Genomic DNA, 23163 nt, shown 5'->3' with positions numbered 1-23163 from the left:
CAGGAATCTGTCTATCAATGTGTTTTAGACATGAAGAAAATCTTAATATTCTTAACATCTAATTCTTTTACAGTTTAGAGTTTCGTATCTTTAAGAGGAGGACTGGCTTCCTGATGCCTGATTAATGGAATGTGAAATTCACAAGAAGTTAAGATAAATTGAGGGACTTCCCTGGTGGTCCAGTGGCTAAGACTCCAGGCTCCCAAAGCAGGGCCCAGGTTCTAACCCTGGTTGGGGAACTAGATCACACATGCCAGCAAAGTCAAATTAAAAAAAAAGGTAACATAAAGTGACATTCAATTTTATAGGATGGAGAGCCAATTATAAGGTTATACTCTTAGATACTTCAGGGTTTTCCTGCCTCTACAGTGTAAAGAGCACTTAAGTACAAAAGTCTGAGAAACACTCAGATAATAAGAAGGGACATTTATTGAATATCCATTGATCTTTAGCTAAATAAAATTAAGATATGAGGGTATTTTTTTTCTTTCTGTAATGGGAAATCGAACTACACAATATAACCTGGTTGGTAATTAGAACTGTAACTTCCTTTAGCTACTTTTTCTACCTCCACCCTGAATATAACCTATTGTAGCATTACATTCTGAAATAAGAGGCCTTCCCCTCATTGAATTCGTTTGCCATGGTCTGATAAAATATACAATGGATTATTCAAATTAGTATGGCCTAAACAGCAAAAGTAGCTTGAATATGCGCTGATTTTAAAAGGTTTAGTTTCAATAAGCATATCCACATGCTTTACCTTAAAAATAAATTTGTTACCCAACTCTATTCCAATGGTGAAAATCATTCCCAGAATTCACATAGCTGTGAAATAAAGATTTTTTTTCTTCCTGTCTTTTATTACATGTTCAAGTACTTAAAAAGTTAGATTATACTAAAGCATATGTATAGTATTATTTGATGAGTTATTAAAAGAAAATTGGTCTACATTGAATTGTATGCTTTAAACAGCTGAACTTTATAGTGTTTAATTATATCTCAGTAAAGCTGATAGATAATCAATCATCTAGTCTTGTGGCTCCGGATCAGAGGCAAAGAGGAGGAGTGAAATGAGGGCTGACCAATCAGGAAGTGGGTTAAATCCCCAGGCTATTTCTTGGCCCTTAGTAACCAAACCATTGGAGAAGGCAATGGCAACCCACTCCAGTACTCTTGCCTGGAAAATCCCATGGATAGAGGAGCCTGGTAGGCTACAGTCCATGGGGTCGCTAAGAGTCGGACACAATGACACAACTGAGCGACTTCACTTTGACTTTTCACTTTCATGCACTGGAGAAGGAAATGGCAACCCACTCCAGTGGTCTTGCCTGGAGAATCCCAGGGACGGGGGAGCCTGGTGGGCTGCTGTCTCTGGGGTCGCACAGAGTCGGACACAACTGAAGTGACTTAGCAGCAGCAGCAATCAAACAATGAGAGGAAGAGAGGGAAGAGGGGAGAGAGAGGGAGAGAGAGAGAGAGAGAGAGAGAGAGAGAGAGTGTGTGTGTGTGTGTTTGTTTGTCTGGGAGGTTGGCTCTGTGGACATGGTAGGAAGCACCAGGGCAAAAAGTGAAGAAGAACCAAATATTATAGTTAAAACACTTCTTTTCATGAATTCCTAAAAACATCACCTAACTTAGAGAAGACTTCTGTCAGACAGTAATGAAACATGATAGTCTTCTTTCCTTATCCATGAATAAGCCATTTCGAAAACAGTAGTGAGAGCACAGGGATTTCACGTTAAAAAGACTTCTTTCTGTGATCTGTCAACAACTTTCATATATGATTGCTTAAGTGAAAACTGAGGCTGAACTTTAAAGCATCTAAGATTGTCCTGTATGTGAAAGGAACAATTTTGACAGAAAAGAATACAAATTAAAAAAAAGACAACACATAGATGATAAAACATAGAATGCTGATACACATTTATTTTTATTGCTAAACATTGAATGCCAGCAACTATGGTATCTTCAAGTTAAACTCAGTTGTAAGATTTATAGAAAAAAATACCTGGGTACCACTAGTATGTGGACATTCAATAAATACCACAGGACAAACTGATGACTAAGAGCCACATACCCATGAAGCCCCTATTTAAACAATTTACCATTAGAACAGATGACCTGTAAGAGCAATTATCAAAAGGTCAAGTTTCACTGCATGTCTTTTCAAACAGAGATGCTGAAAAGGATATATACATTCTTTACAGGTTTTAAGTGATTAAAAACAACCCTCAAAAATGTAGACAATGCAGAGTAGAACACTGAAAATACAGTTTTACTGTTGAACAAGTGACAACACAACACTTTCTTCAAATCCTTAAAATAATTCATTTTTTAAATGGCTCTATAGAAACCAAAATGAACTATATTCATAAAGATGATAATCTACCAGGGACACAAAGATCTTTCAAGCTATTTTTTTATGTTAACATACATTTACATGAATATTCAATAACACTTTTTACAGCTTACTTAAATAGAAACATGCTTTTCTAATCCATAAATAACACTAAACATCATTCATTCAACCACATTTATTAAGTAGTTTTGATGTCTCATGCATTGTGCCAGGGACAGAAAGATGAGTATGACATGGTCCTTGCTCTAGAAGTGCCCACAATGAGGCTGAAGAGACAACATATAACATTTCCTTTCTTACACAATGAGGCTATTTCTGTAAAAACAGGACTGAACTGCTCAATATCCTAATAGACTGTTCCCAAATTCTGACCCAATGGAGCAGAAGACCAAGGTGTTTAAAAGCCATAAGAAAATGATGTGCTTTTTTTTTTTTTTTTTCCCATCCAGAGAAAGGAGCTTATGGGTAAGATTTCATCTATTAAATTTTTTTCTCAGTTTTTTTTTAAATGATCTGCATGTATATAGCAATTTCATTAGTAAACTGCTTAGTTCATGTAATCAAATCAATAATATAAGTATTTCATGGTAGTCCCCAAGCTTTATTACCTGAATAGGTCTGTGCATTACTCTGCTAATATACTTTAATCCTGAAAGACTGTCTGCCTGAGAATAGAACAAATGCTTTTTCCCTAGGATAAACCAATAATCTGTACAGTTTTTAAGTAGTGGTAATAGAGGTCATTTTAAAAATATTAAAATTATATTCAATACACAATTTCTCTTCAAGAAGGCAGGCAGATTTATAACACAATCTAAAGTTTCCTTAAAAATGATTAAAAAGTTTTATTGCCTAAGAGCAATAAATCTGAAAGAGGTGAACCCCATGAATATCTCACTTAGTGAAAAAGTTGGATACATGACTATTGATGTTTTTGCGCATATGAGAACACAGATTTTTCATCATAAAAACAGCATGCTCATATAGTTTTAATACCAATAGCTTCACACTGGCCTACTGACTTCCTAGATCCTCCAGGGCTGCATCACCAGTCTGAAAGATCTCAAACTAGGCAGGGCTCTTTCAGGCTTGAGTCAGTTACCAGGCTCCAGCAAATCCACATTTGTTCTCACATGTAGCCATTCTCACTCTACTACCAAGTCTCTTGTGGACCCACAGAGGTAGCTTAGGGGAAAGGCAGAAAGGAAGAACTACGTATTTAATTCCCCAACAGAGAGAAATATGGAAGACACTGGTGAGGACAGAGTATGCTTCATGGCTTAGAGTAATTGCTTCTTGAAGACAGGGGCCTAGGAGCTAGGTCCAAGGTAGCCCCAGCAGCACAAGAGAAAATGTCTATTCTGGAGCGGTTCCAAGCTTTCAAGCTCGTAGAGAAAGGTAACCAGGACTGCAGAAGGTTCTGTGATCTGTCTTGTGATCTGCCGCAAGAGCCAGCTGGCTCAGTTTTGAGGTTTGCCCCTAACTGTTTCAAGCTCACATGCTGCAGGTAGGAAATACTTCCTACAGCTCATTCTGAATGTCAAGGCTGCTGCTGCTTTATGAGGATATTGGGGCATATTATCAAAGAGGCAACTCTTGGGTGGCAAGACACGTCTCATGATATTATTGAGTCTACTTCTGAGGTGTTCATTTACTGGGATCATTTAACAAAGATGTTCCCTTTTGCGTCGGCAGTTTCTTTTATAGAATTTTATTAATTGTAATCAGACTTCAGTTGTCAAGAGTACAAAACAATGTGTGTGTTAGTTGCTCAGTCGTGTCTGACTCATTGCAACCCCATGGACTGTAGCCCGCCAGGCTCCTCTGTCCATGGGATTTCCCAGGCAAGAATACTGGAGTGGGTAGCCTTTCCCTTCTCCAAGAGATCTTCCCGACCCGGGGATTGAACCCAGGTCTCCAGCATTGCAGGCGAATTCTTTAATATCTGAGCCACTGAATTTTTTTTTATCACTGAATTTTAAAATACTTTTCCAACAAGATTAAAGACAAGAAATATAGACCAAGAAAATGCTCACCTTCCCACTTGGCCAAAGTCTGGTCTTCTTCAAATCTGGATTAATGATGCTTTTTCAGGAAGTTTTTTCTCAATTAATCCTACCCAATTCTGTTTTCCTTTACAGTATTTCAATACAGTATATAGCCACACAAAAATGGTTTAACATGAATTTGCACTTGTTTCAATTGTTCCACAAGCATCTGAAGTTTGTAGGTTCAGTCTATAAAACTAGAATGTAATCACGGAATATGTCTTTCATTTCTTCTGTTTCTCCCCCGTCCCAGAGTTTGGATACGCTGAATAAAGAACTTAAAGTTGTTGGCTAAAATGCAATTTTAAGGAATCACTTTTTATTTCATACCAAGTAAGGTTTTCAGTATTATATATTGTAACTCAGAGATTCTATCAGATGAGTCCAAATATTACCGTGCTGTAACCATCCAGAGGCCCAGGGCCACATTGGCAGCCAAAAGTATACTGCCACCAAGCAAGATGAAAAATCCTATCAGATCTTTGACATCATTGTCTCCAATCACTGAGGTAAGAGTAGCATCTAGGAAAGAGTTTAAAATCCACTGTCCGTCCAAAGCAAAGCAGGGCACTGCATTAACAATTGCCAGAGCTCCCGAGAGGGAAATCAGGTACCTGGTTGCAATCAGTTAAGGAGCCTACTCAGGTCTGCATGCAAAGCCATTTCTGGGAGTCAGAAGTGTGTATTTTACGAGGAGTCGATTTGAGATTACAGGGGACTTCTCTCCTTTTTTTAAAATCTCTGCCCACCAGTAAATGCTATTGATTCTTAGATCTCTATTTAAAACAAATGATTTGTATTATTTCAAAGTTAGAAAAACTTGACAAAAAATGAAAGCCAACCACCTGTAAACTAAGGCAGTTTGTAACGAATTCCTTGAAAGACTTTCTCTTTAATGATACAAGAGAAAGGAATATGGAAAGAATAAGAAATGAGGGAAAATTTCTCTTCAATCCTTACAAAGTATTGCTTAGATTTATAAAGATTTTAGTCCCTTGAACTCTATTTTACTATCATCTGTAAGGTCATAGTGTAAATATCTCTGAGATAAAGCTGCAGTCTACAAGGTATAATTTTGACTATCCTTTTTTCAGTAACTCATTTGTTAACTAATATTTGCTCATTTACTTTCTGTCTCTGTTTTTTTGCAAATCATTAAAAAAGAAATTAAAGATTTAAAAGTGACAAAATAAAGAACCTTTTCAAACTGTTCAAATATATTCAAATTCTATATAATAACCAATTAAAAATCTCTTTATATGCAAACATAATATGCTAAAGAACACATGAGATTCTGTGGAGTGCTATTTCAGTAGCAGAAATCAGTTTGATGTCCCTTATGCATTCCTCCATTTGGTCAGAGTCAACAGGCTCAGGAGGGGTGGAACACATCGCCTCATTTAGTAGCTGAATACTTCATCCTTTATAAACATACTCAAAGGTTTTAGACCTCTAAACTTCAACTCTCAATTTGTCTTCTAGGTTCTTTCTCTTCCACACCTTAACCTTTCTCTCTTCCCAATCAATCTCTCTTTTCTGGCTTCTTCCTTCCTAGGTACAATCTGATCTTTCTCAATTTTAAAGTCCATTTTTTTGTGTGTGTTAGCAGTAGATTGATACTTCTAAGGTCTGTTCAAGCTCTCTAGTCAATGTAAAACTGATCAAGTTCCAAGTAGCACACTTTTAAAATCTTTCACATCAGAAAGGATACTTGACAAATGTCTCCACAACCACAGGCAGATCTATGCTTAGAAACTTGAAACGTGGGATAAAACTGGTGATGCTCACTAAAAAAGAAAAATAAGAAATAATTAATATTATTTATACAGGTAAGCAACAGAAAAATGAATTTTACTATGTGGGTATAGACTGGACTAGCCTATTAAACTGATTTGAGAAAGCCCTACTCAAACATATGCAAACAGGCTCGATGGCCCAACTATAAAAGTAAATCAACAATTCTAGAACATCTAATAAAAAGAGTGGGATACAGAAATTCATGTCTCAATGTACATTTATATTGTGAGGTGAGACTAAAATAAAAACTGATTATATACCAACTATGACTACCAAATACAGAGAATGACTTTACACTAGAATTTATATCAAGAGTCCTTATCTTTTCAAAGAGGTATAACCTTAAAATCATGTTCACTCCAACCATTATGTGACTTAATCTTTTTTGGTCTCAGTGTTTTCTTCATTGCTAAAACAAGGATTAACACTAGGGGATTTTTAAGATTTCCTTCACTTTGTGGATTCCATTACTCTGTTTTTGTTAAAACACTTAAAAACTCTGTTATAATTAAATAGAACTCATAGCACACATTTCTTGAAAATTACCTTGAAGAGGGTTATTTCTACATTTGTTGAGGATGTATATAATATCTGTACTCCAGAGACACCTAGTGTCAAAACAATAAATGAGAGAAATGACCCAAGTTGTATCTTAGGATATGACTGCAGAGCAATGAGAGAGCCTTTTAAAGAGTAACATAAAACCCACATGTCCATCAACTGATGGATAAATACAGAAAAGTAATATATCCATACAATGGAATATTCAGTTCAGTTCAGTTCAGTTCAGTCGCTCAGTCATGCCCGACTCTTTGCGACCCTGTGAATCGCAGCACGCCAGGCCTCCCTGTCCATCACCAACTCCCGGAGTTCACTCAAACTCATGTCCATTGAGTCGGTAATGCCATCCAGCCATCTCATCCTCTGTCGTCCCCTTCTCCTCCTGCCCCCAATCCCTCCCAACATCAGAGTCTTTTCAAATCAGTCAACTCTTCACATGACGTGGCCAAAGTACTGGAGTTTCAGCTTTAGCATCAGTCCTTCCAAAGAACACCCAGGGCTGATCTCCTTCAGAATGGACTGGTTGGATCTCCTTGCAGTCCAAGGGACTCTCAAGGGTCTTCTCCAACACCACAGTTCAAAAGCATCAATTCTTCGGCACTCAGCCTTCTTCACAGTCCAACTCTCACATCCATACATGACCACAGGAAAAACCATAGCCTTAACTAGACGGACCTTTGTTGGCAAAATAATGTCTCTGCTTTTCAATATGGAATATTACTTCACCATAAAAAAGGAATAATGCACCAACACAAACTACAACATGGATGAACCTTGAAAACATTATGCTAAGGGGAAGAAGCCAATCACAAAATATTCTATTTATAGGAAATGTGTGGAAACAGGCAAATTTGCAGAAACAGAAAGTAGATTAAGTGGTTGCCAAGGGATGGGGTAGGTGGGTGTTGAGAAGTAGAATAGGTTCCTAATGGGTATAGGCTTTTTGGAGTGATGAAAAAATACTGGAACTAGACTGTGGTGATGGTTCCACAACTCTGAATATATTAAACACTACTGAATTGTATATTTTAAAAGGGTAAATTATATGATATGTTAATTATATTTCAGTGAAAGTTATTAAAAAGGGAACATATAAAATCTTATACAACAAAATAAGTTAGACTATATGATCTTGTTCAGTTCAGTTGCTCAGTCATGTCCGACTCTTTGCAACCCCATGGACTGCAGCACGCCAGGCTTCCCTGTCCATCACCAACTCTCAGAGCTTGCTCAAACTCACATGTCCATCAAGTTGGTGATGCCATCTAACCCTCTCATCCTCTGTCATCCCCTTCTCCTCCTGCCTTCAATCCTTCCCAGCATCAGGGTCTTCTCAAATGAGTCATTTCTTTGCATCAGGTGGCCATAGTATTAGAGCTTTAGCATCAGCATCAGTCCTTCAAATGAATATTCTGGACTGATTTCCCTCAGGATGGACTGGTTGGATCTCCTCGCAGTCCAGTTCAGTTAGTTCAGATCAGTCGCTCAGTCGTGTCCGACTCTTTGCGGCCCCATGAACCAGAGCATGCCAGGCTTCCCTGTCCATCACCAACTCCCTGTGAACTCTGGGTTCACACAAACCCATGTCCATTGAGTCAATGAAGCCATCTAACCATCTCATCCTCTGTTGTCCTCTTCTCCTCCTGCCCTCAATCTTTCTCAGCATCAGGGTCTTTTCCAATAAGTCAGCTCTTTGCATCAGGTGGCCAAAGTATTGGAGTTTCAGCTTCAACATCAGTCCTTCCAATGAATACCCAGGACTGATCTCCTTTAAGATGGATTGGTTGGATTTCCTTGCAGTCCAAGGGACTCTCAGGAGTCTTCTCCAACACCACAGTTCAAAAGCATCAATTCTTCGGTGCTCAGCTTTCTCCACAGTCCAACTCTGACATTCATACATGACCACCGGAAAAACCATAGCCTTGACTAGATGGACCTTTGTTGGCAAGGTAATGTCTCTGCTTTTGAATATGCTGTCTAGGTTGGTCATAACTTTCCTTCCAAGGAGTTCAGTTCAGTTCAGGTGCTCAGTCATGTCTGACTCTTTGCAACCCCATGAATCACAGGTGCCAGGCCTCCCTGTCCATCACCAATTCCTGGAGTTCACTTAAACACATGTCCATCGAGTCAGGGATGCCATCCAGCCATCTCATCCTCTGTCGTCCCCTTCTCCTCCTGCCCGCAATCCCTCCCAGCATCAGAGTCTTTTCCAATGAGTCAACTCTTCACATGAGGTGGTCAAAGTATTGGAGTTTCAGCTTTAGCATCAGTCCTTCCAATGAACACCCAGGACTGATCTCCTTTAGGATGGACTGGTTGGACCTCCTTGCAGTCCAAGGGATTCTCAAGAGTCTTCTCCAACACCACAGTTCAAAAGCATCAATTCTTTGGCTCTCAGCTTTCTTCACAGTCCAACTCTCACATCCATACACGATGACTGGAAAAACCATAGCCTTGACTAGACGGACCTTTGTTGGCAAAGCAACATCTCTGCTTTTTAATATGCTATCTAGGTTGGTCATAACTTTCCTTCCAAGGAATAAGCGTCTTTTAATTTCATGGCTGCAATCACCATCTAGCATGTGAGATGAGTGCAAGTGTGCAGTAGTTTGAGCATTCTGTGGTATTGCCTTTCTTTGGGTTTGGAATGAAAACTGACCTTTTCCAGTCCTGTGGCCACTGCTGAGTTTTCTAAATTCCAAGGAGTAAGCGTCTTTTAATTTCATGGATGCAGTCACAATCTGCAGTGATTTTGGAGCCAAGAAAAATAAAGTCAGTCACTGTTTCCCCATCTATTTTGCCACGAAGTGATGGGACCAGATGCCATGATCTTAGTTTTCTGAATATTGAGCTTTAAGCCAACTTTTTCACTCTCTTCTTTCACTTTCATCAAGAGACTTTTTAGTTCTTCTTCACTTTCTGCCATAAGGGTGGTGTCATCTGCATATCTGAGGTTATTGATATTTCTCCCTGCAATCTTGATTCCAGCTTGTGCTTCCTCCAGCCCAGTGTTTCTCATGATGTATTCTACATATAAGTTAAATAAGCAGGGTGATAATATACAGCCTTGATGTACTCCTTTACCTATTTGGAACCAGTCTGTTGTTCCATGTCCAGTTCTAACTGTTGCTTCCTGACCTGCATACAGGTTTCTCAAGAGGAAGGTCAGGTGGTCTTGTTCTCCCATCTCTTTTAGAATTTTCCACAGTTTATTGTGATCCACACAGTCAAAGGCTTTGGCATAGTCAATAAAGCAGAAATGGATTTTTTCTGGAACTCTCTTGCTTTTTCGATGATCCAGCAGATGTTGGCAATTTGATCTCTGGTTCCTCTGCCTTTTCTAAAACCAGCTTGAACATCTGGAAGTTCATGGTTCATGTATTGCTGAAGCCTGGCTTCGAGAATTTTGAGCATTACTTTAATAGCATGTGAAATGAGTGCAATTGTGCGGTAGTTTGAGCATTCTTTGGCATTGCCTTTTTTTTGGGATTGGAATGAAAACTGACCTTTTCCAGTTCTGTGGCCACTGCTGAGTTTTCCAAATTTGCTGGCATATTGAGTGCAGCACTTTCACAGCATCATCTTTCAGGATTTGAAATAGCTCTACTGGTATTCCACGCTTGCAGTCCAAGGGACTCTCAAGAGTCTTCTCCAACACCACTATTCAAAAGAATCAATTCTTTGGCGCTTAGCTGTCTTTATGGTCCAACTCTCACATGCATACATAACTACTGGAAAAACCACAGCCTTGACTATACGGATCTTTGTTGGCAAAGTGATGTCTCTGCTATGCTGTCTAGGTTTGTCATAGCTTTTCTTCCAAGGAGTAAGCGTCTTTTAATTTCATGGCTGCAGTCACTATCTGCAGTGATTTTGGAGCCCCCCAAAATAAAGTCTTGTCACTGCTTCCATTGTTTCCCCATCTATTTCCATGAAGTGATGGGACCGGATGCCATGATCTTCGTTTTTGGAATGTTGCATTTTAAGCCAGCTATTTCACTCTCCTCATTCACTCTCATCAAGAGGCTCTTCAGTTCCTCTTCCCTTTCTGCCATAAGGGTGGTATCATCTGTGTATCTGAGGTTATTGATATTTCTCCCTGCAATCCTGATTCCAGCTTGTGCTTCATCCAGCCCAGCATTTCACATGATGTACTCTGCATAGAAGGATGACAATAAACAGCCTTGACATACTCCTTTCCCAAGTTGGAACCAGTCTGTTTTTCCATGCCTGGTTCTAACTGTTGCTTCTTGATCTGCATACACGTTTCTCAGGAGGCAGGTAAGGTGATCTGGTATTACTATCTCTTGAAGAATAGTTTGTTGTGATCCACACAGTCAAAGGCTTTGACGTAGTCAATGAAGCAGATGTTTTTCTGGAACTCTCTTGCTTTTTCTATGATCCAACAGATGTTGGCAATTTGATCTCTGGTTCCTCTGCCTTTTCTAAATCCAGCTTGAACATCTGGAAGTTCTTGGTTCATGTACTGTTGAAGCCTGGCTTGGAGAATTTTGAGCATTACTTTGCTAGCGTTTGAGATGAGTGCAAATGTGCAGTAGTTTGAACATCCTTTGGCATTACCTTTCTTTGGGATTGGAATGAAAACGGACCTCTTCTAGTCCTCTGGCCACCGCTGAGTTTTCCAAACTTGCTGGTGTATTGAGTGCAGCACTTTCATAGCATCATCTTTTAGGATTTGAAATAGCTCAGCTGGAATTCCATCACCGCCACTTGACTTTGCACTCCAGGATGTCTGGCTCTAGATGAGTGATCACAGCATCGTGGTTATCTGGGCCATTAGCCCAGATAACTTTTTTTCATAGTTCTTCTGTATGATCTTGAGCCATATGGACAAGCTATATGTTTAATCCAATCATGTTGTCACTGTTAAAGCGTTTACGCTGGTCTGATTCTGAAATTATATTCATATAAAATTCATGTGTTATTCACAAATTACTTTATCATCATTATCACTATGATTACTGGCATTCTCTGGCATATGCTACTCTTGCTACTGATTTGGGAGCTTGGAGAAATTTAATAAACACTCAGAGAATATCTGAGAGGTCATCTATGTGACTTGGACATAAATGGTAGTGAAGAAAAAATGTCTTTCTCCATAAGTAGACATGGGGTTAAGCTTCATCTTGCTTTATAAATTCAGATTATTTTCCTACTGCTTAAATTTCATTTAATGCTTAAGAACAAGTTAACAAGATTTTAAAAAGTGATCAAACAAATGAAATTAATGCAAGGTGTGTACTGAGTCTCTACCAGTGAGAATATAGGCCATTATAGCAATGTTCTGAGGGTCTACCACAATAAAACCCACCTGTGTAGTGAAGGTGCAGCGGATGTCCTACATATAACATATCAATTTGAGGTGGGTGTTTCACTTTTATTAAGCGCGTATGAGTTTCCAAAGAAGGTATTATACAGAAACTTGAACTTGAGCTTTTCTTACAGTCTTTATTGGTTCTACAAACTTGGGTGGCTTCAACTGCTTTCCGGGCAGGTAGACATGTATGCTAGGGACAGAACATCAATTAGTCCATACTAAAAATGATTCATTAACAAGCAAAACACCAAGTTAAATTCTTTCAATATCTTTCATGTCACCAACCATATTAGGAATGAAGTTCAATAAAGGAAATGCCATTCATGTATATCTACTATAAATTAGATTCAATTATTCTACTCTGGCCAAATAAGATATTATTATAAATGTTTTAAAGATTCTCAGATGAAATATGACATGTGAAATGTAGAGATCTTAATAAAATGGTATAAACCAAAAGGGCAATGTTTTCAAGGATTCCATTTTAGTTCTACATGATTATATAATTATATCAGGCAATCAAGACTGTTTCAAGGACAACTTACCAAACGCTTATTAAAATTATTTCTATAGGAAAAGCAAACATCTGTAAGGCTGTGATTGTTACAGCATTCAGTCGAACCGTCTAGCCGTTTGTACGCTTAAAGAGAAATGGTTTATTAAAATCTGTTATTAAAAGAAGTACACAATGCACAGAAGTACATTTGCTTCCAAGACAAAAAGAATTAAGTAAAATGCATATGAACTCAGAAACAACTGTATAACTGACAGTCCAGACTGTTGGCTACTTGCTGCAGAGTTTGATTTTACATTACAAAAAGAGATACATCCAATTTGAATCAAGAAGCAGCAATGACCACAGCTTAGTTGTCTTCACATAAACTTACCCACTCATAAAGCTGGAGTTTCAGGGTCTCAGTAGGTTTTGCAGTAACTCCAGCCGGTCAAGCACAAATACTTAATGAGCTACTTTTAGATGACCTAATGCTGTTGATCCAGTATCACTATAGAACTCCTGCACTGTGGTGTTAGCAGAGTGAGCAAGAGGAACCTAAGAGACTCTCATCCTGAAGGACATCTCTATCATATCAAATATCTATTCCACCTCCACGCTTATCTTCAGGTTTTCCCCACAGAACCGGGGCAGTCCAAATTGACCACACAGATGTGCACATATTTGCCCGCATACTAGTAACCCAGTTATTCTTGGAAGGCAATGGAAAAAGGGCAACCATTCCCATTAATCATTTATTTTTTCAAGTTCTTTGGTAGGCTGCTTCACTGTATCTAGGGGAGAATAAGGAAGTTAAATCACTCATACAGCTGGGACAGAATTTTTTTTCCTATCCATTTATTTTGGAAGGTTTCCTGCATTCAGCACATCAAACTTGTAGAGCAAAACTGATGTGTGGCAAGGGCCAATTAAGGGCTCCCCAGGTGGTTCAGTGGTAAAGAATTTGCCTGCAATGCAGGAGACGTGGGTTCGATCCCGTGGGGTTGGGATGATCCCCTGGAGAAGAAAATGGCAACCCACTTCAGTATTCTTGGCTGGAGAATCCCATGGACAGAGAAGCCTGGTGGCCTACAGTCCATGGGGTCACAAAGAGTCAGACATGACATAGCAACTAAACAACCACGAGGACCAATTAAACTCAGATTTTTATATACATACGACCATACTCAGATATGCTGAAGAAGAGAGAGTAATGTTATGTGATTTCCAATACTACAAAAAGCTTTCCTATTAACAAGTGTGTCTTCAGGAGTACTAGCATGAAAATGGTTGTTGATATGCAATTTGACTTTATAAGGATTTTTTATTTCAGGCAAAGATTTTTTGTTTTTAAATCTTTCTTTTCTAGATTATTTGATTAGATTGGATCTCCTTAAACATGAATTGTTGCCAACACCAAGAGCAAAACACAGGTGAAGTAAACTAACAGATGCACCAATTTCTCCTCTGCAATGGCCGGCTGTGCGGGTGGTTTTGCTTTGTCTTCTTACCATAACTGAATGGGTATTTAAATTCTGGGTGATGAGTAATATTTAAAATATGAAAGCAAACTATGAGCATCTAATGGCACAAACTCGTGCCTATAATCACTCATCAGCCCTAATGGTAAACTCTAAGGTAAAAAGGTGTTTAGAATTAAAAAAAGAAATCAATCCAGGCAAAAGTCCTCAGTATGCTCTCTAATCAGTTGCCAAGTCACACCAATATTTACCTCATTATTCTTCTCTTTATCTATTCCCACTAAAGGGTAGACTTCAATTCTTTCTCACTTGACCCATTTGAAGAGAATTTTAATGCAACTATTTTACCACCTACTTCATTTATAAACTTGTCCTAGATACTGAATGCTTCAGATTAACCTTCCAATGTAAAACTCTGAGAATGTAGCTCTTCTATTTAATAATTTAAATTTTCAAAGACCCTGCATTGCTTCCAAATAAAGTCTAAACTTCATAGCCTAAAACAAAGAATTCTACTTTTTTTTTTTGATCACCTTATCTCATACTCTTCTCTTGCTGAACCAAATCATTAGCAGTTCCCTGATCTGTGGTGCCAAGATTAATTTATAACAGTCTCTTGAAATTAAACTCACTGTTGAGGACCAGCTTAAGAGTTGCTGCTATGAAGCCTGTCCTCATCTTTTCAGTCAAGACCAAATGCCATCAACTCTCACAACTCCCAATATCTCTCATCATTCTTTATATTTAACCTTGTACTGTAATGTGCACATGGTCTATTTCTTTGACTAGACTGTAAGGTCTATGAAGGAAAGGTTTCTCAGTATTTTATGTAAGGTGGACAGCTCAATATGCACTGAATACATAGATGATGTTCTATACTACTTGCCTTTGTATCAGTAATGATTTTTAAAAATTTACCTCTGATGCTTGATATTTAGCTTTTCATGGAGGAGTGTCAGCAATAGAGAATTGAAAGTCAATAATTTGATATCACTGTTGATATGGCATGTCTAATAACAAGCTTAAAGGGGCCAAGCAAGTATCAAATATATTAAGTGGATAGTATGTGGAAAAAATTGGAAATGGTGGGGACTGTGATGAATTAGAGAATACATACCCTGTTCTAAGTAGGGTACGCAGACAGGCCACTTCACTTGGGACTGAGGGTCAAGAGATGATCCATTTTATTTCAAGAGAAATACAAAGTCTGGACTTTCATGAGAAACTTCTTTCTTTTTTTGGCTGGGCTTCAAGGCATGTGAGATCTTAGTTCCCTGACCAGGGATTGAACCCATGCCCCCTGCAGTGGTAGTGTGGAGTCTTAACCACTGGACTGCCAAGGAAGTCAAATCATACACATTTGCCAAGGCTGGATTTGGCCTCTACGGTATCACTAATATGTGACCTCTGGGTTAAGGCTTCTTCTTATGGTGATTAATCCAATCAAAACACAAATCAATGGCTGTGGCTGCCCTGACAAGATGAAGTACCTCCTGAAATATGGAATTTTCCATTTAAAGAGTTTAATAGTTTGTTATCATGTGAGAAGTAAACTGTGACATATCTGTTTATTAATTTAAAAAATACATATGTTTAAAAATATTTTTTATTTTATAATCTTTTCTACTGGGTCACATTAAAGGACAAGTCACTTAATTTTTGTGACTCAATTCTTAACCTATACGACAGGGATGCCAAAGGTAATTTTCACATTACTATACTGCTATCAACATGAGGGGCCTTCCAGGTGGCTTAGTGGTAAAAAATCTGCTTGCCAAGCAGGAGACATGGGTTCGATCCCTGGGTTGGGAAGATCCCCTGGAGAAGGAAATGGCAACCCACTCCAGTATTCTTGTCTGGGAACTCCCATGGACAGAAGAGCCTGGCAGGTTATACTCCATGGGGTCGCAAAGAGTCAAACACCACTGAGCATGCACACACACATCAACACGAGAGACTTATTCAATTCTACATTGGAAGGCACATTCAAGACTGCAGTGGGGGGACTTCCTTGGTGGTCCAGTGGTTAAGATTCCGTGCTTCCGTTGTGGGCGGCTCAGGTTCAATCCCTGACTGGGGAACTAAGATTCCATAAGCCATGCAGCGCCCGCCCCCCCCACCCCCCGCCAAAAAAAAAACGAGAGAGAGAATGCAATGGGAAGTCCCAGAAGCTTTCTTGGCTTCAATTTAACTCTAGGAGATTAGAATTGTCCCTTAAATCTCCCCAGATGGGGAAACAACTAGGAAAATTAAGTCCAGATTAGTTTCACAATTCCACTACAGGGAGAACCTGTATATTTTGAATGTACCCTAAGATACTTGTAGATATAGTCTAGTCTTCAAAGGATGGTCTAAACCAGAGGTTATTTTGGAATAAGGTTGGAAGGAAGAAACTTTTCCAGTCTATAGTTAACAGTCTTCACTACTTTCTACATCACTAAAATGAACTGAACAATTTTCTTACCCTAGTTTAATAAATATTTAACTGTAACTAGAGTTCCAATATAGGCAGGCAAACCTATTTATTCTTAGTTTTATAGTAGAATTTATACCAGCACCACCTAGTAAAAAACAGTTAAAAAAATTATAAACACACATACACACACTCTCTCTTTTCAATGGATAAGAGCAAAGAAACCTTGACCCTACCTTGATACTCACAATGGGAGAACATATACTTTTTCTCCGAACATGAGAGATTTGGGCATAAAAACAATCTGGGTACTCAAATTGTATGGAAAAGATTTCCAGAGTTTTCCTTACATTATCTTAAACCAGGTCAGGAATGGTCTTTTCTCACTTCAGTTAAAGATGCATAATACAGGACAACACTCCCTTTGCCAGGCAGTTATACGTATATGCCCTCACCTCCTCTGAACAGGAATATAGGTTATTCAAAGAGGCTGCAGGAGTCTGGGCTCATAGATTAATTTTAGGTAGTAGTTGCCTTTAGTATTCAATCTCACGCTTTTTAAAAATGCAGCTCAAATGCTGGACTTAGTAGCCTTTCTTACTCAAGACAACACTTACAAAAAAGAAAAAATGAACTTAGCTTTAGGCATATATGAAGAGTGTCCCCTCAAACTAAACAAAGAGAATGTAAGCTACTTGTTAGAAAATAGTCCAAAGGGACTTCCCCGGTGGTCCAGTGGTGAAGACTCTGTGCTTCTACTGTAGACAGTGCGGGTACAACTCCCGCTTGTGGAACTAACATGCCATACAGTGAGGCCAAAAAATATGTCCCCCAAAAGAACCAAACTAGTTCTTGTCTGTAACTTTTAGTTCCATTCAAATGGAACTAATGGCATATGGATACATGGCAATCCTAATTTAAGCAGAGGTTTGAACATGAATTGGAGAAGGCAATGGCACCCCACTCCAGTACTCTTGCCTGGAAAATCCCACGGACAGAAGAGCCTGGAAGGCTGCAGTCCATGGGGTCGCTGAGGGTTGGACACGACTGAGCGACTTCACTTTCACTTTTCACTTTCATGCATTGGAGAAGGCAATGGCAACCCACTCCAGTACTATTGCCTGGAAAATCCCATGGATGGAGCCGCCTGGTAGTCTGAGTCCATGGGGTCGCTGAGGGTCGGACACAACTGAGGGACTTCACTTTCACTTTGAATATGAATAGGGGAAAAGTTTGTTCTGTTCTGACTCAGAATGAAAGAAGAGATCTATTCTAGGTACAAAGATCTCCAAGCCCTCACCCAGTGTCCTTTCTGGGGCTTCCTGGAAAGGCCATTCAATCTCTAAGGAGTGTATGGGACAAGCTCATTAGGCTTACTCCATGCACCAAGGGCAGATGTAGAATAAAACCAGCCTTGGCTCTGTTGATGCCGCTCCTAGGTTAGCAGGTTAATGTTTAAAAATAAAAAAGGAAAGGATCGACCGAAGAAAAACAGAAGGTCCCAACAATTTCATAAAATGAATGGTCATTTCATGTAGGTTAACCACGTTTTTAAAAATTTGCCAGAAATCCACCTGTTAACATTTAAAGGAGAACATTTAGTATGCTTAATATCTTAGGGAATAGCTTTAAAAATCTAATAATACACCTAGGAAAGTCAGGGTATGAAGTAAGGCCAGAAATGATTGGCTGGGACAGCTTATGGGCACTTTCAGGGTCAGATCTTTTCCAAGTGGCTTTACTGTTTTGAAGTGGTATAAATTCTTAAAATTTTAATTGTGCATACCTAATTTTATTCTAAATTGAGTATCAATTACTTTTGGAATATAGGTTATCTTATATTACCATATTTGGCTATATTTATGCTCTCAATTATAATGTATGGTAACAAATGTACCTAGATACATGTAAAACAATATCAATCCATAGCTTTCTTAAATGTCCATAGCTCCAGGGGTCAAACCTGTCATTTAAATTAATCTAGTATATTATTTTAAGTTATATTTACAGTCATTAAGATTTCTACAATCTGGCTAAGTATAGGCACTCCATTAAAAAATGATTAAATGAAGGTACAGGTTTATCAGATACAGTCACAATATAAAATCAACAAGTATCCTAATACAGTCACTTCTAAGGAGATGAAATATATACTGAAGAACTATTATTTGGGGATTGATTTTTTTTTTTTATTAGTGTGGGAGTGTGGTAAGAGTAATACCTGCTTTGGGTTTTTAAGTAAATACCTCCAAAATGTAGCATAGGATCCATAATAGTGAAATACTCAAAAAATTAATAAGGAAAGAACTCTGGAGTATTTCAAGAAAAATTTCACTTCCATTCTGTCTGCCAGGAAAAGACTAACTATAAACATTGAAACACAGATATCCTAAATAAAACGATTCTATTGGAGAGAAATTTTATTTGATAACAATGTCATTTTGGCTTTGGTAATTCAATACTAGTTATACCAAATTTAGACAAACTTGAGGAAAATGATAAAGGACTTAAGTATGAAATAATGGATTCTTCTCTTACAGAAGAAGATACTGTGGATTACATACCCATTTGAAAAGATGCAATACATGGAAAAACATGAGATGCAATTTGAAGTACTGAGTGCTACCTAGGTATTTTTGCCCTTGTCAAAAATGGATGCTGAGTCTAATCAAGTCTCTAGACCTAACTACCTCCTATAGGAAATGTGGGGGATACTTGAACATGTTAATGATAAATTTGACAAAACAAATGACTCAGTTTCTTTAACAAATGATTTTTTTTAAAGTGTCAGAGGGAATTGTTATAACTTAAAAGACATACCATCCAACCGAAACCAACTGTAAAAAAGAAAAAAAAAACAGGGAAGAGTGAATACCAATTAGATATTAGGAATTATTGTTAATTTTGTTAGGTGTAATAATAGTACTGTGGTCATGTCTAAAAGGTCATCATCTATTAAAGATATGCTAAGGTTTATGAATGAAATCACAGGATACCTGGAATGTGCTTTCAAATATTTCCTTTAAAGGTGGACAGGCTGGATGAAAAAATTGGCAAAGTGTTGATAATTGCTGAAGCTGGGAGAAGGATGCATGAGGTTTCATTTATATTACTCTCCCTCTTTCTTTTTGCCCTTACAGCAAGACATGCAGGATCTTGGTTTCCCCAACAGGGATTGAACCCACATCCTCAGCAGTGAAAGCATGGAGTCCTAACCACTGGACCTCCAGGGAATTCCCTATACTACTTTCTTAACATTTATTTATGTGTGAAAAGTTTTTGCAATAAAAAGAGCTCTTAAAAATGGGTAGAGGGACTTGGTGTTTCAGTGGCTAAGAGTCCAAGCTCCCAGTGAAGGGGTCCCGAGTTCAATCTCTGGTGGGGAAACTAGATCCCACATGCTCCAACTGAGTTTGCATGCAGCAACTAAAGATATTGTGTGCCACAACTAAGACCCAGTGTGCCAAACAAATAAAAATTAATCTTAAATAATAGGTTATACATGGAAGATTACATATGAAAAAAAATATAAACCAGTTCTTACTACTTTGCCACTTTGCACATGGCACTTTAATAAAATTATTTTAAATAATTAATCATATTTCTTAACCCCAGTAGATATGTAAAAGTACTCAAGCATTTCTTGATTTAAAAATGTGAGTATAATTTGTGCTTTCCAACACTTTCAATGATTTGGATCCCCAGGGTTTTGTATTAAGAGTTGGGAGACTGATTTTCCAGAGATGGAAGAGCTAAAAATACATTTGGCAGCTTCTGAAAGTAAACTTGCTTCACCCTGTTGCCTATTAGACAGAACAACAGATCTGACTTCAGGAAGTATTTTTGGACATTAAGATGATTTTCTCTGGACACCTGCCACACGAAAAAACCATATCCCAAATAGCTTTGGACATGCCACCATCCACATAGCACAAGGGTATTTAATTACTGAAATTTAGTTAATTGGTTATGTTTGAGCTTGAATGCTGACTAAACACAAGTGTTATCTAAATGCTGAATTAGATCCTAGAGTTCTGAAAATCAAAGATGAAATTCGTTAGAAGTTCAACAACAAAATATAATAGACAAAACATACATATTATTATCTAATTTACCAAGAAGGATGTTTACTCGTTTAGGCCTATTATTACTTTACTGATTTGTTTTAAGGAAGTTAGAACAAAATAAATCTACACATATAATCTAAGAATTAATGAATGGCAAGGACTACTGCTTGCAGTCCTAAATTATATCATACTGAGAAAATATACATACCTCTAACTGGGAAGCTTAACTGCTGCAAAGTTGATGCACTTATACAGTAACCAATTTGGGGCTCATAGGTGATGGTATCCAGACATTCATTCCAGTCTTGTACATTGGTAACAGGACAATCCTGTAGATGGGTGACAAGGTCTCCCACAAAAAGGCCTCTAGGTCCAATTGCAGGTGAGTCCTTGGTAAGAGGGCAGAACCAAATCAGAAAATGTGTGAAGACAAGCTATGATTAATCTGAGCAAATAATAAAGACACTGAATTAAGTAGAAAGTTTTGAATAATGCAAAAACAATCCAGCTTTGAATCCATGATGCATAGTCCTAGAAAAATAACAAAATAAAACCCAACAATTATACTTTTCGTACTTGACTAAGATTTTGAATTTTTTGCAACTGAAAAAACAAACAAACCTCACTCACCAACAGTTAAGATTAAAATGACAGTTTTTCCCAAGCTGCTAATTAAAATTTTTTGTGAAAGTGGTTGCCAGAATGCCTTCATTTTCCTATGTCACCAAGGGAGAAAATGATAAGACAAGACCTTATCTAAACAGTCCCAAATATGCAGACAATACTGTCAGCACAGTGAGTATATCAGTATGTGAGTCAGTTGCTCACAAACGTAATTTTTCTCTTCCCAAAGTGTGAAGAGATGACTTGATACCATCATAGTAGTCTAAGGGAGTGAAAGACAGAGTTGAAGACATTAATAACTTAAAACCCCCATGAAATGTTCTGGCTGGCTAGCTTAGGTTTCATCTTTCTTACTTTTTAGGAGTAAAGACATTTGACTCAAAAGCACAATTATGAAACAAACAGTAAAGGTAAATGATGCATTTTATCAACAAATTACAGGTAGAAAATCTTGATATCATTCTTGTAACTCAGAACAGAAACAATTTTCAGTATTTTAAAAGAGCCAGTGTGTTTCACAAAACTATTTCTTCGAAAGGATTACCGTAATTTCTTTAGGAAAAACTGAACATTCTGTGCATGAGAGGAATTTGAATAAAAGTTCCTGACATAAAATGCTAAGTGTTACTTCACAAAATCTGGTGGAATACCCCAGACAACTTATCATTTACCTCAGCAACTTCAGTGATAAGCACCCCAACTCCAGTGTAGTAAAACGGCAAGAGAATTACAGGAAGGAGAATAAGAGCTAAAATACCCAGGAGTGCAAGGATGAAATTATGCCAGATACCTGAAAAGAGGGAACAAAAAGAGTAAGTTCAACCAGGGGCAGGGTAGTTGTATTTCATTACACCTAGGCATTCTGATATATTAGGAAAGTCACCAGAAGCAGCTGTGAGGCAGATAGATCAATTTATTAGTACAGAAGACATGTTCAGTTATAAGCTTCTTTAATTTCAAATACTGAAATCTAAAATGACTATGTTAATTCAACACTAGGAAGACCACATGCTAATACGATTTAACACTGTTAGAGTCTACATTCTCTCTCAATATATATACATTTATTACCTATGTAAAGGGGTGTGTATGTGCATATACTGAATAGAGTATCTTCTACTTACCATAGCTTTTTTTCAGAAAATGTTATGTATTCATTTAAACATACTTGTGATCTTTGAAAGGAACTTTAGAGCTATCAAATAAAAGTTATGATGCAGTAAAAAACATTCTTGCTGAACTGGGGTATGTATCTTACATCAAGACTATAAACTATCTCCACCATCTCTATAGAGATCGGAGAATTGAGTGTTGTGCTGGAGCCTGCTCCTACCAGCTTGCCACAGCTGACGGGGCCTCTTTAACCAATTCCTCCACTAGGAGGCACCACTTGGTGCCTTCGAATTGGCCATGGTGGGAGTATTTATACTACAGACATGAGCAAATGCTGGTTTATCAGAGGTTTCCACCCTTCCCTCTGGGGCTTCCCTGGTGGCTCAGACGGTGAAGCGTCTGCCCGCAGTGCGAGAGACCCTGGTTCGATTCCTGGGTCGGGAAGATCCCCTGGAGAAAGAAATGGCGATCCACTCCAGCACTCTTGCCTTGAAAGTCCCATGGACGGAGGAGCCTGACAGGCTACAGTCCATGGGGTTGCAAAAGTCGGACACGACTGAGCGACTTCACTTTCCACCCTTTCCTTTGGGCTATATGCTAAACATTCACTAGCATACCACCGGGTAACAGCCCCTCCCATACCAATCCTCGCTCTCTAGTACAGTTTTTCTTATGGGGCAGGGTGGAGGAAATATCAGCTCTCTGGGCAGTGTGATTCTTAGGTGTGCAGGTCTTGCCCCTTACAATACAGGATATATATCATATATATGTCACCGAGACAACCAACCAACGTCCCCCACCCCACACATTCCAAACATCCCTAGGAGGCTGACAGCACCAGTGTCCTGTAATGATAGAAATGTAAC

General features: G+C 38.3%; 1 protein-coding gene across 1 annotated transcript in view; it reads right to left on the bottom strand.

Annotated features, from left to right (window-relative positions):
* Positions 1 to 1904: 1904 nt before the first annotated feature.
* The window catches only part of MBTPS2 (membrane bound transcription factor peptidase, site 2), a 47375-nt gene continuing 26116 nt past the window's right edge, over positions 1905 to 23163 (bottom strand). Inside the window, exons 6-11 of the mRNA XM_027533091.1 lie at positions 21856 to 21974; positions 20769 to 20949; positions 12652 to 12746; positions 12101 to 12296; positions 6122 to 6197; positions 1905 to 5024 (exon numbers count right to left, since the gene is read on the bottom strand). Coding sequence (XP_027388892.1) covers positions 4802 to 5024; positions 6122 to 6197; positions 12101 to 12296; positions 12652 to 12746; positions 20769 to 20949; positions 21856 to 21974 — 890 coding nt within the window. The 3' untranslated portion in view covers positions 1905 to 4801. The remainder of the gene's footprint in view (positions 5025 to 6121; positions 6198 to 12100; positions 12297 to 12651; positions 12747 to 20768; positions 20950 to 21855; positions 21975 to 23163) is intronic.

The sequence above is a fragment of the Bos indicus x Bos taurus genome, chromosome X, assembly GCF_003369695.1.
Source record: "Bos indicus x Bos taurus breed Angus x Brahman F1 hybrid chromosome X, Bos_hybrid_MaternalHap_v2.0, whole genome shotgun sequence".
Classification (NCBI taxonomy): domain Eukaryota; kingdom Metazoa; phylum Chordata; class Mammalia; order Artiodactyla; family Bovidae; genus Bos; species Bos indicus x Bos taurus.
Note: the sequence above shows the minus strand (reverse complement) of the source record. Positions and strands in the feature narration are given on the sequence as shown.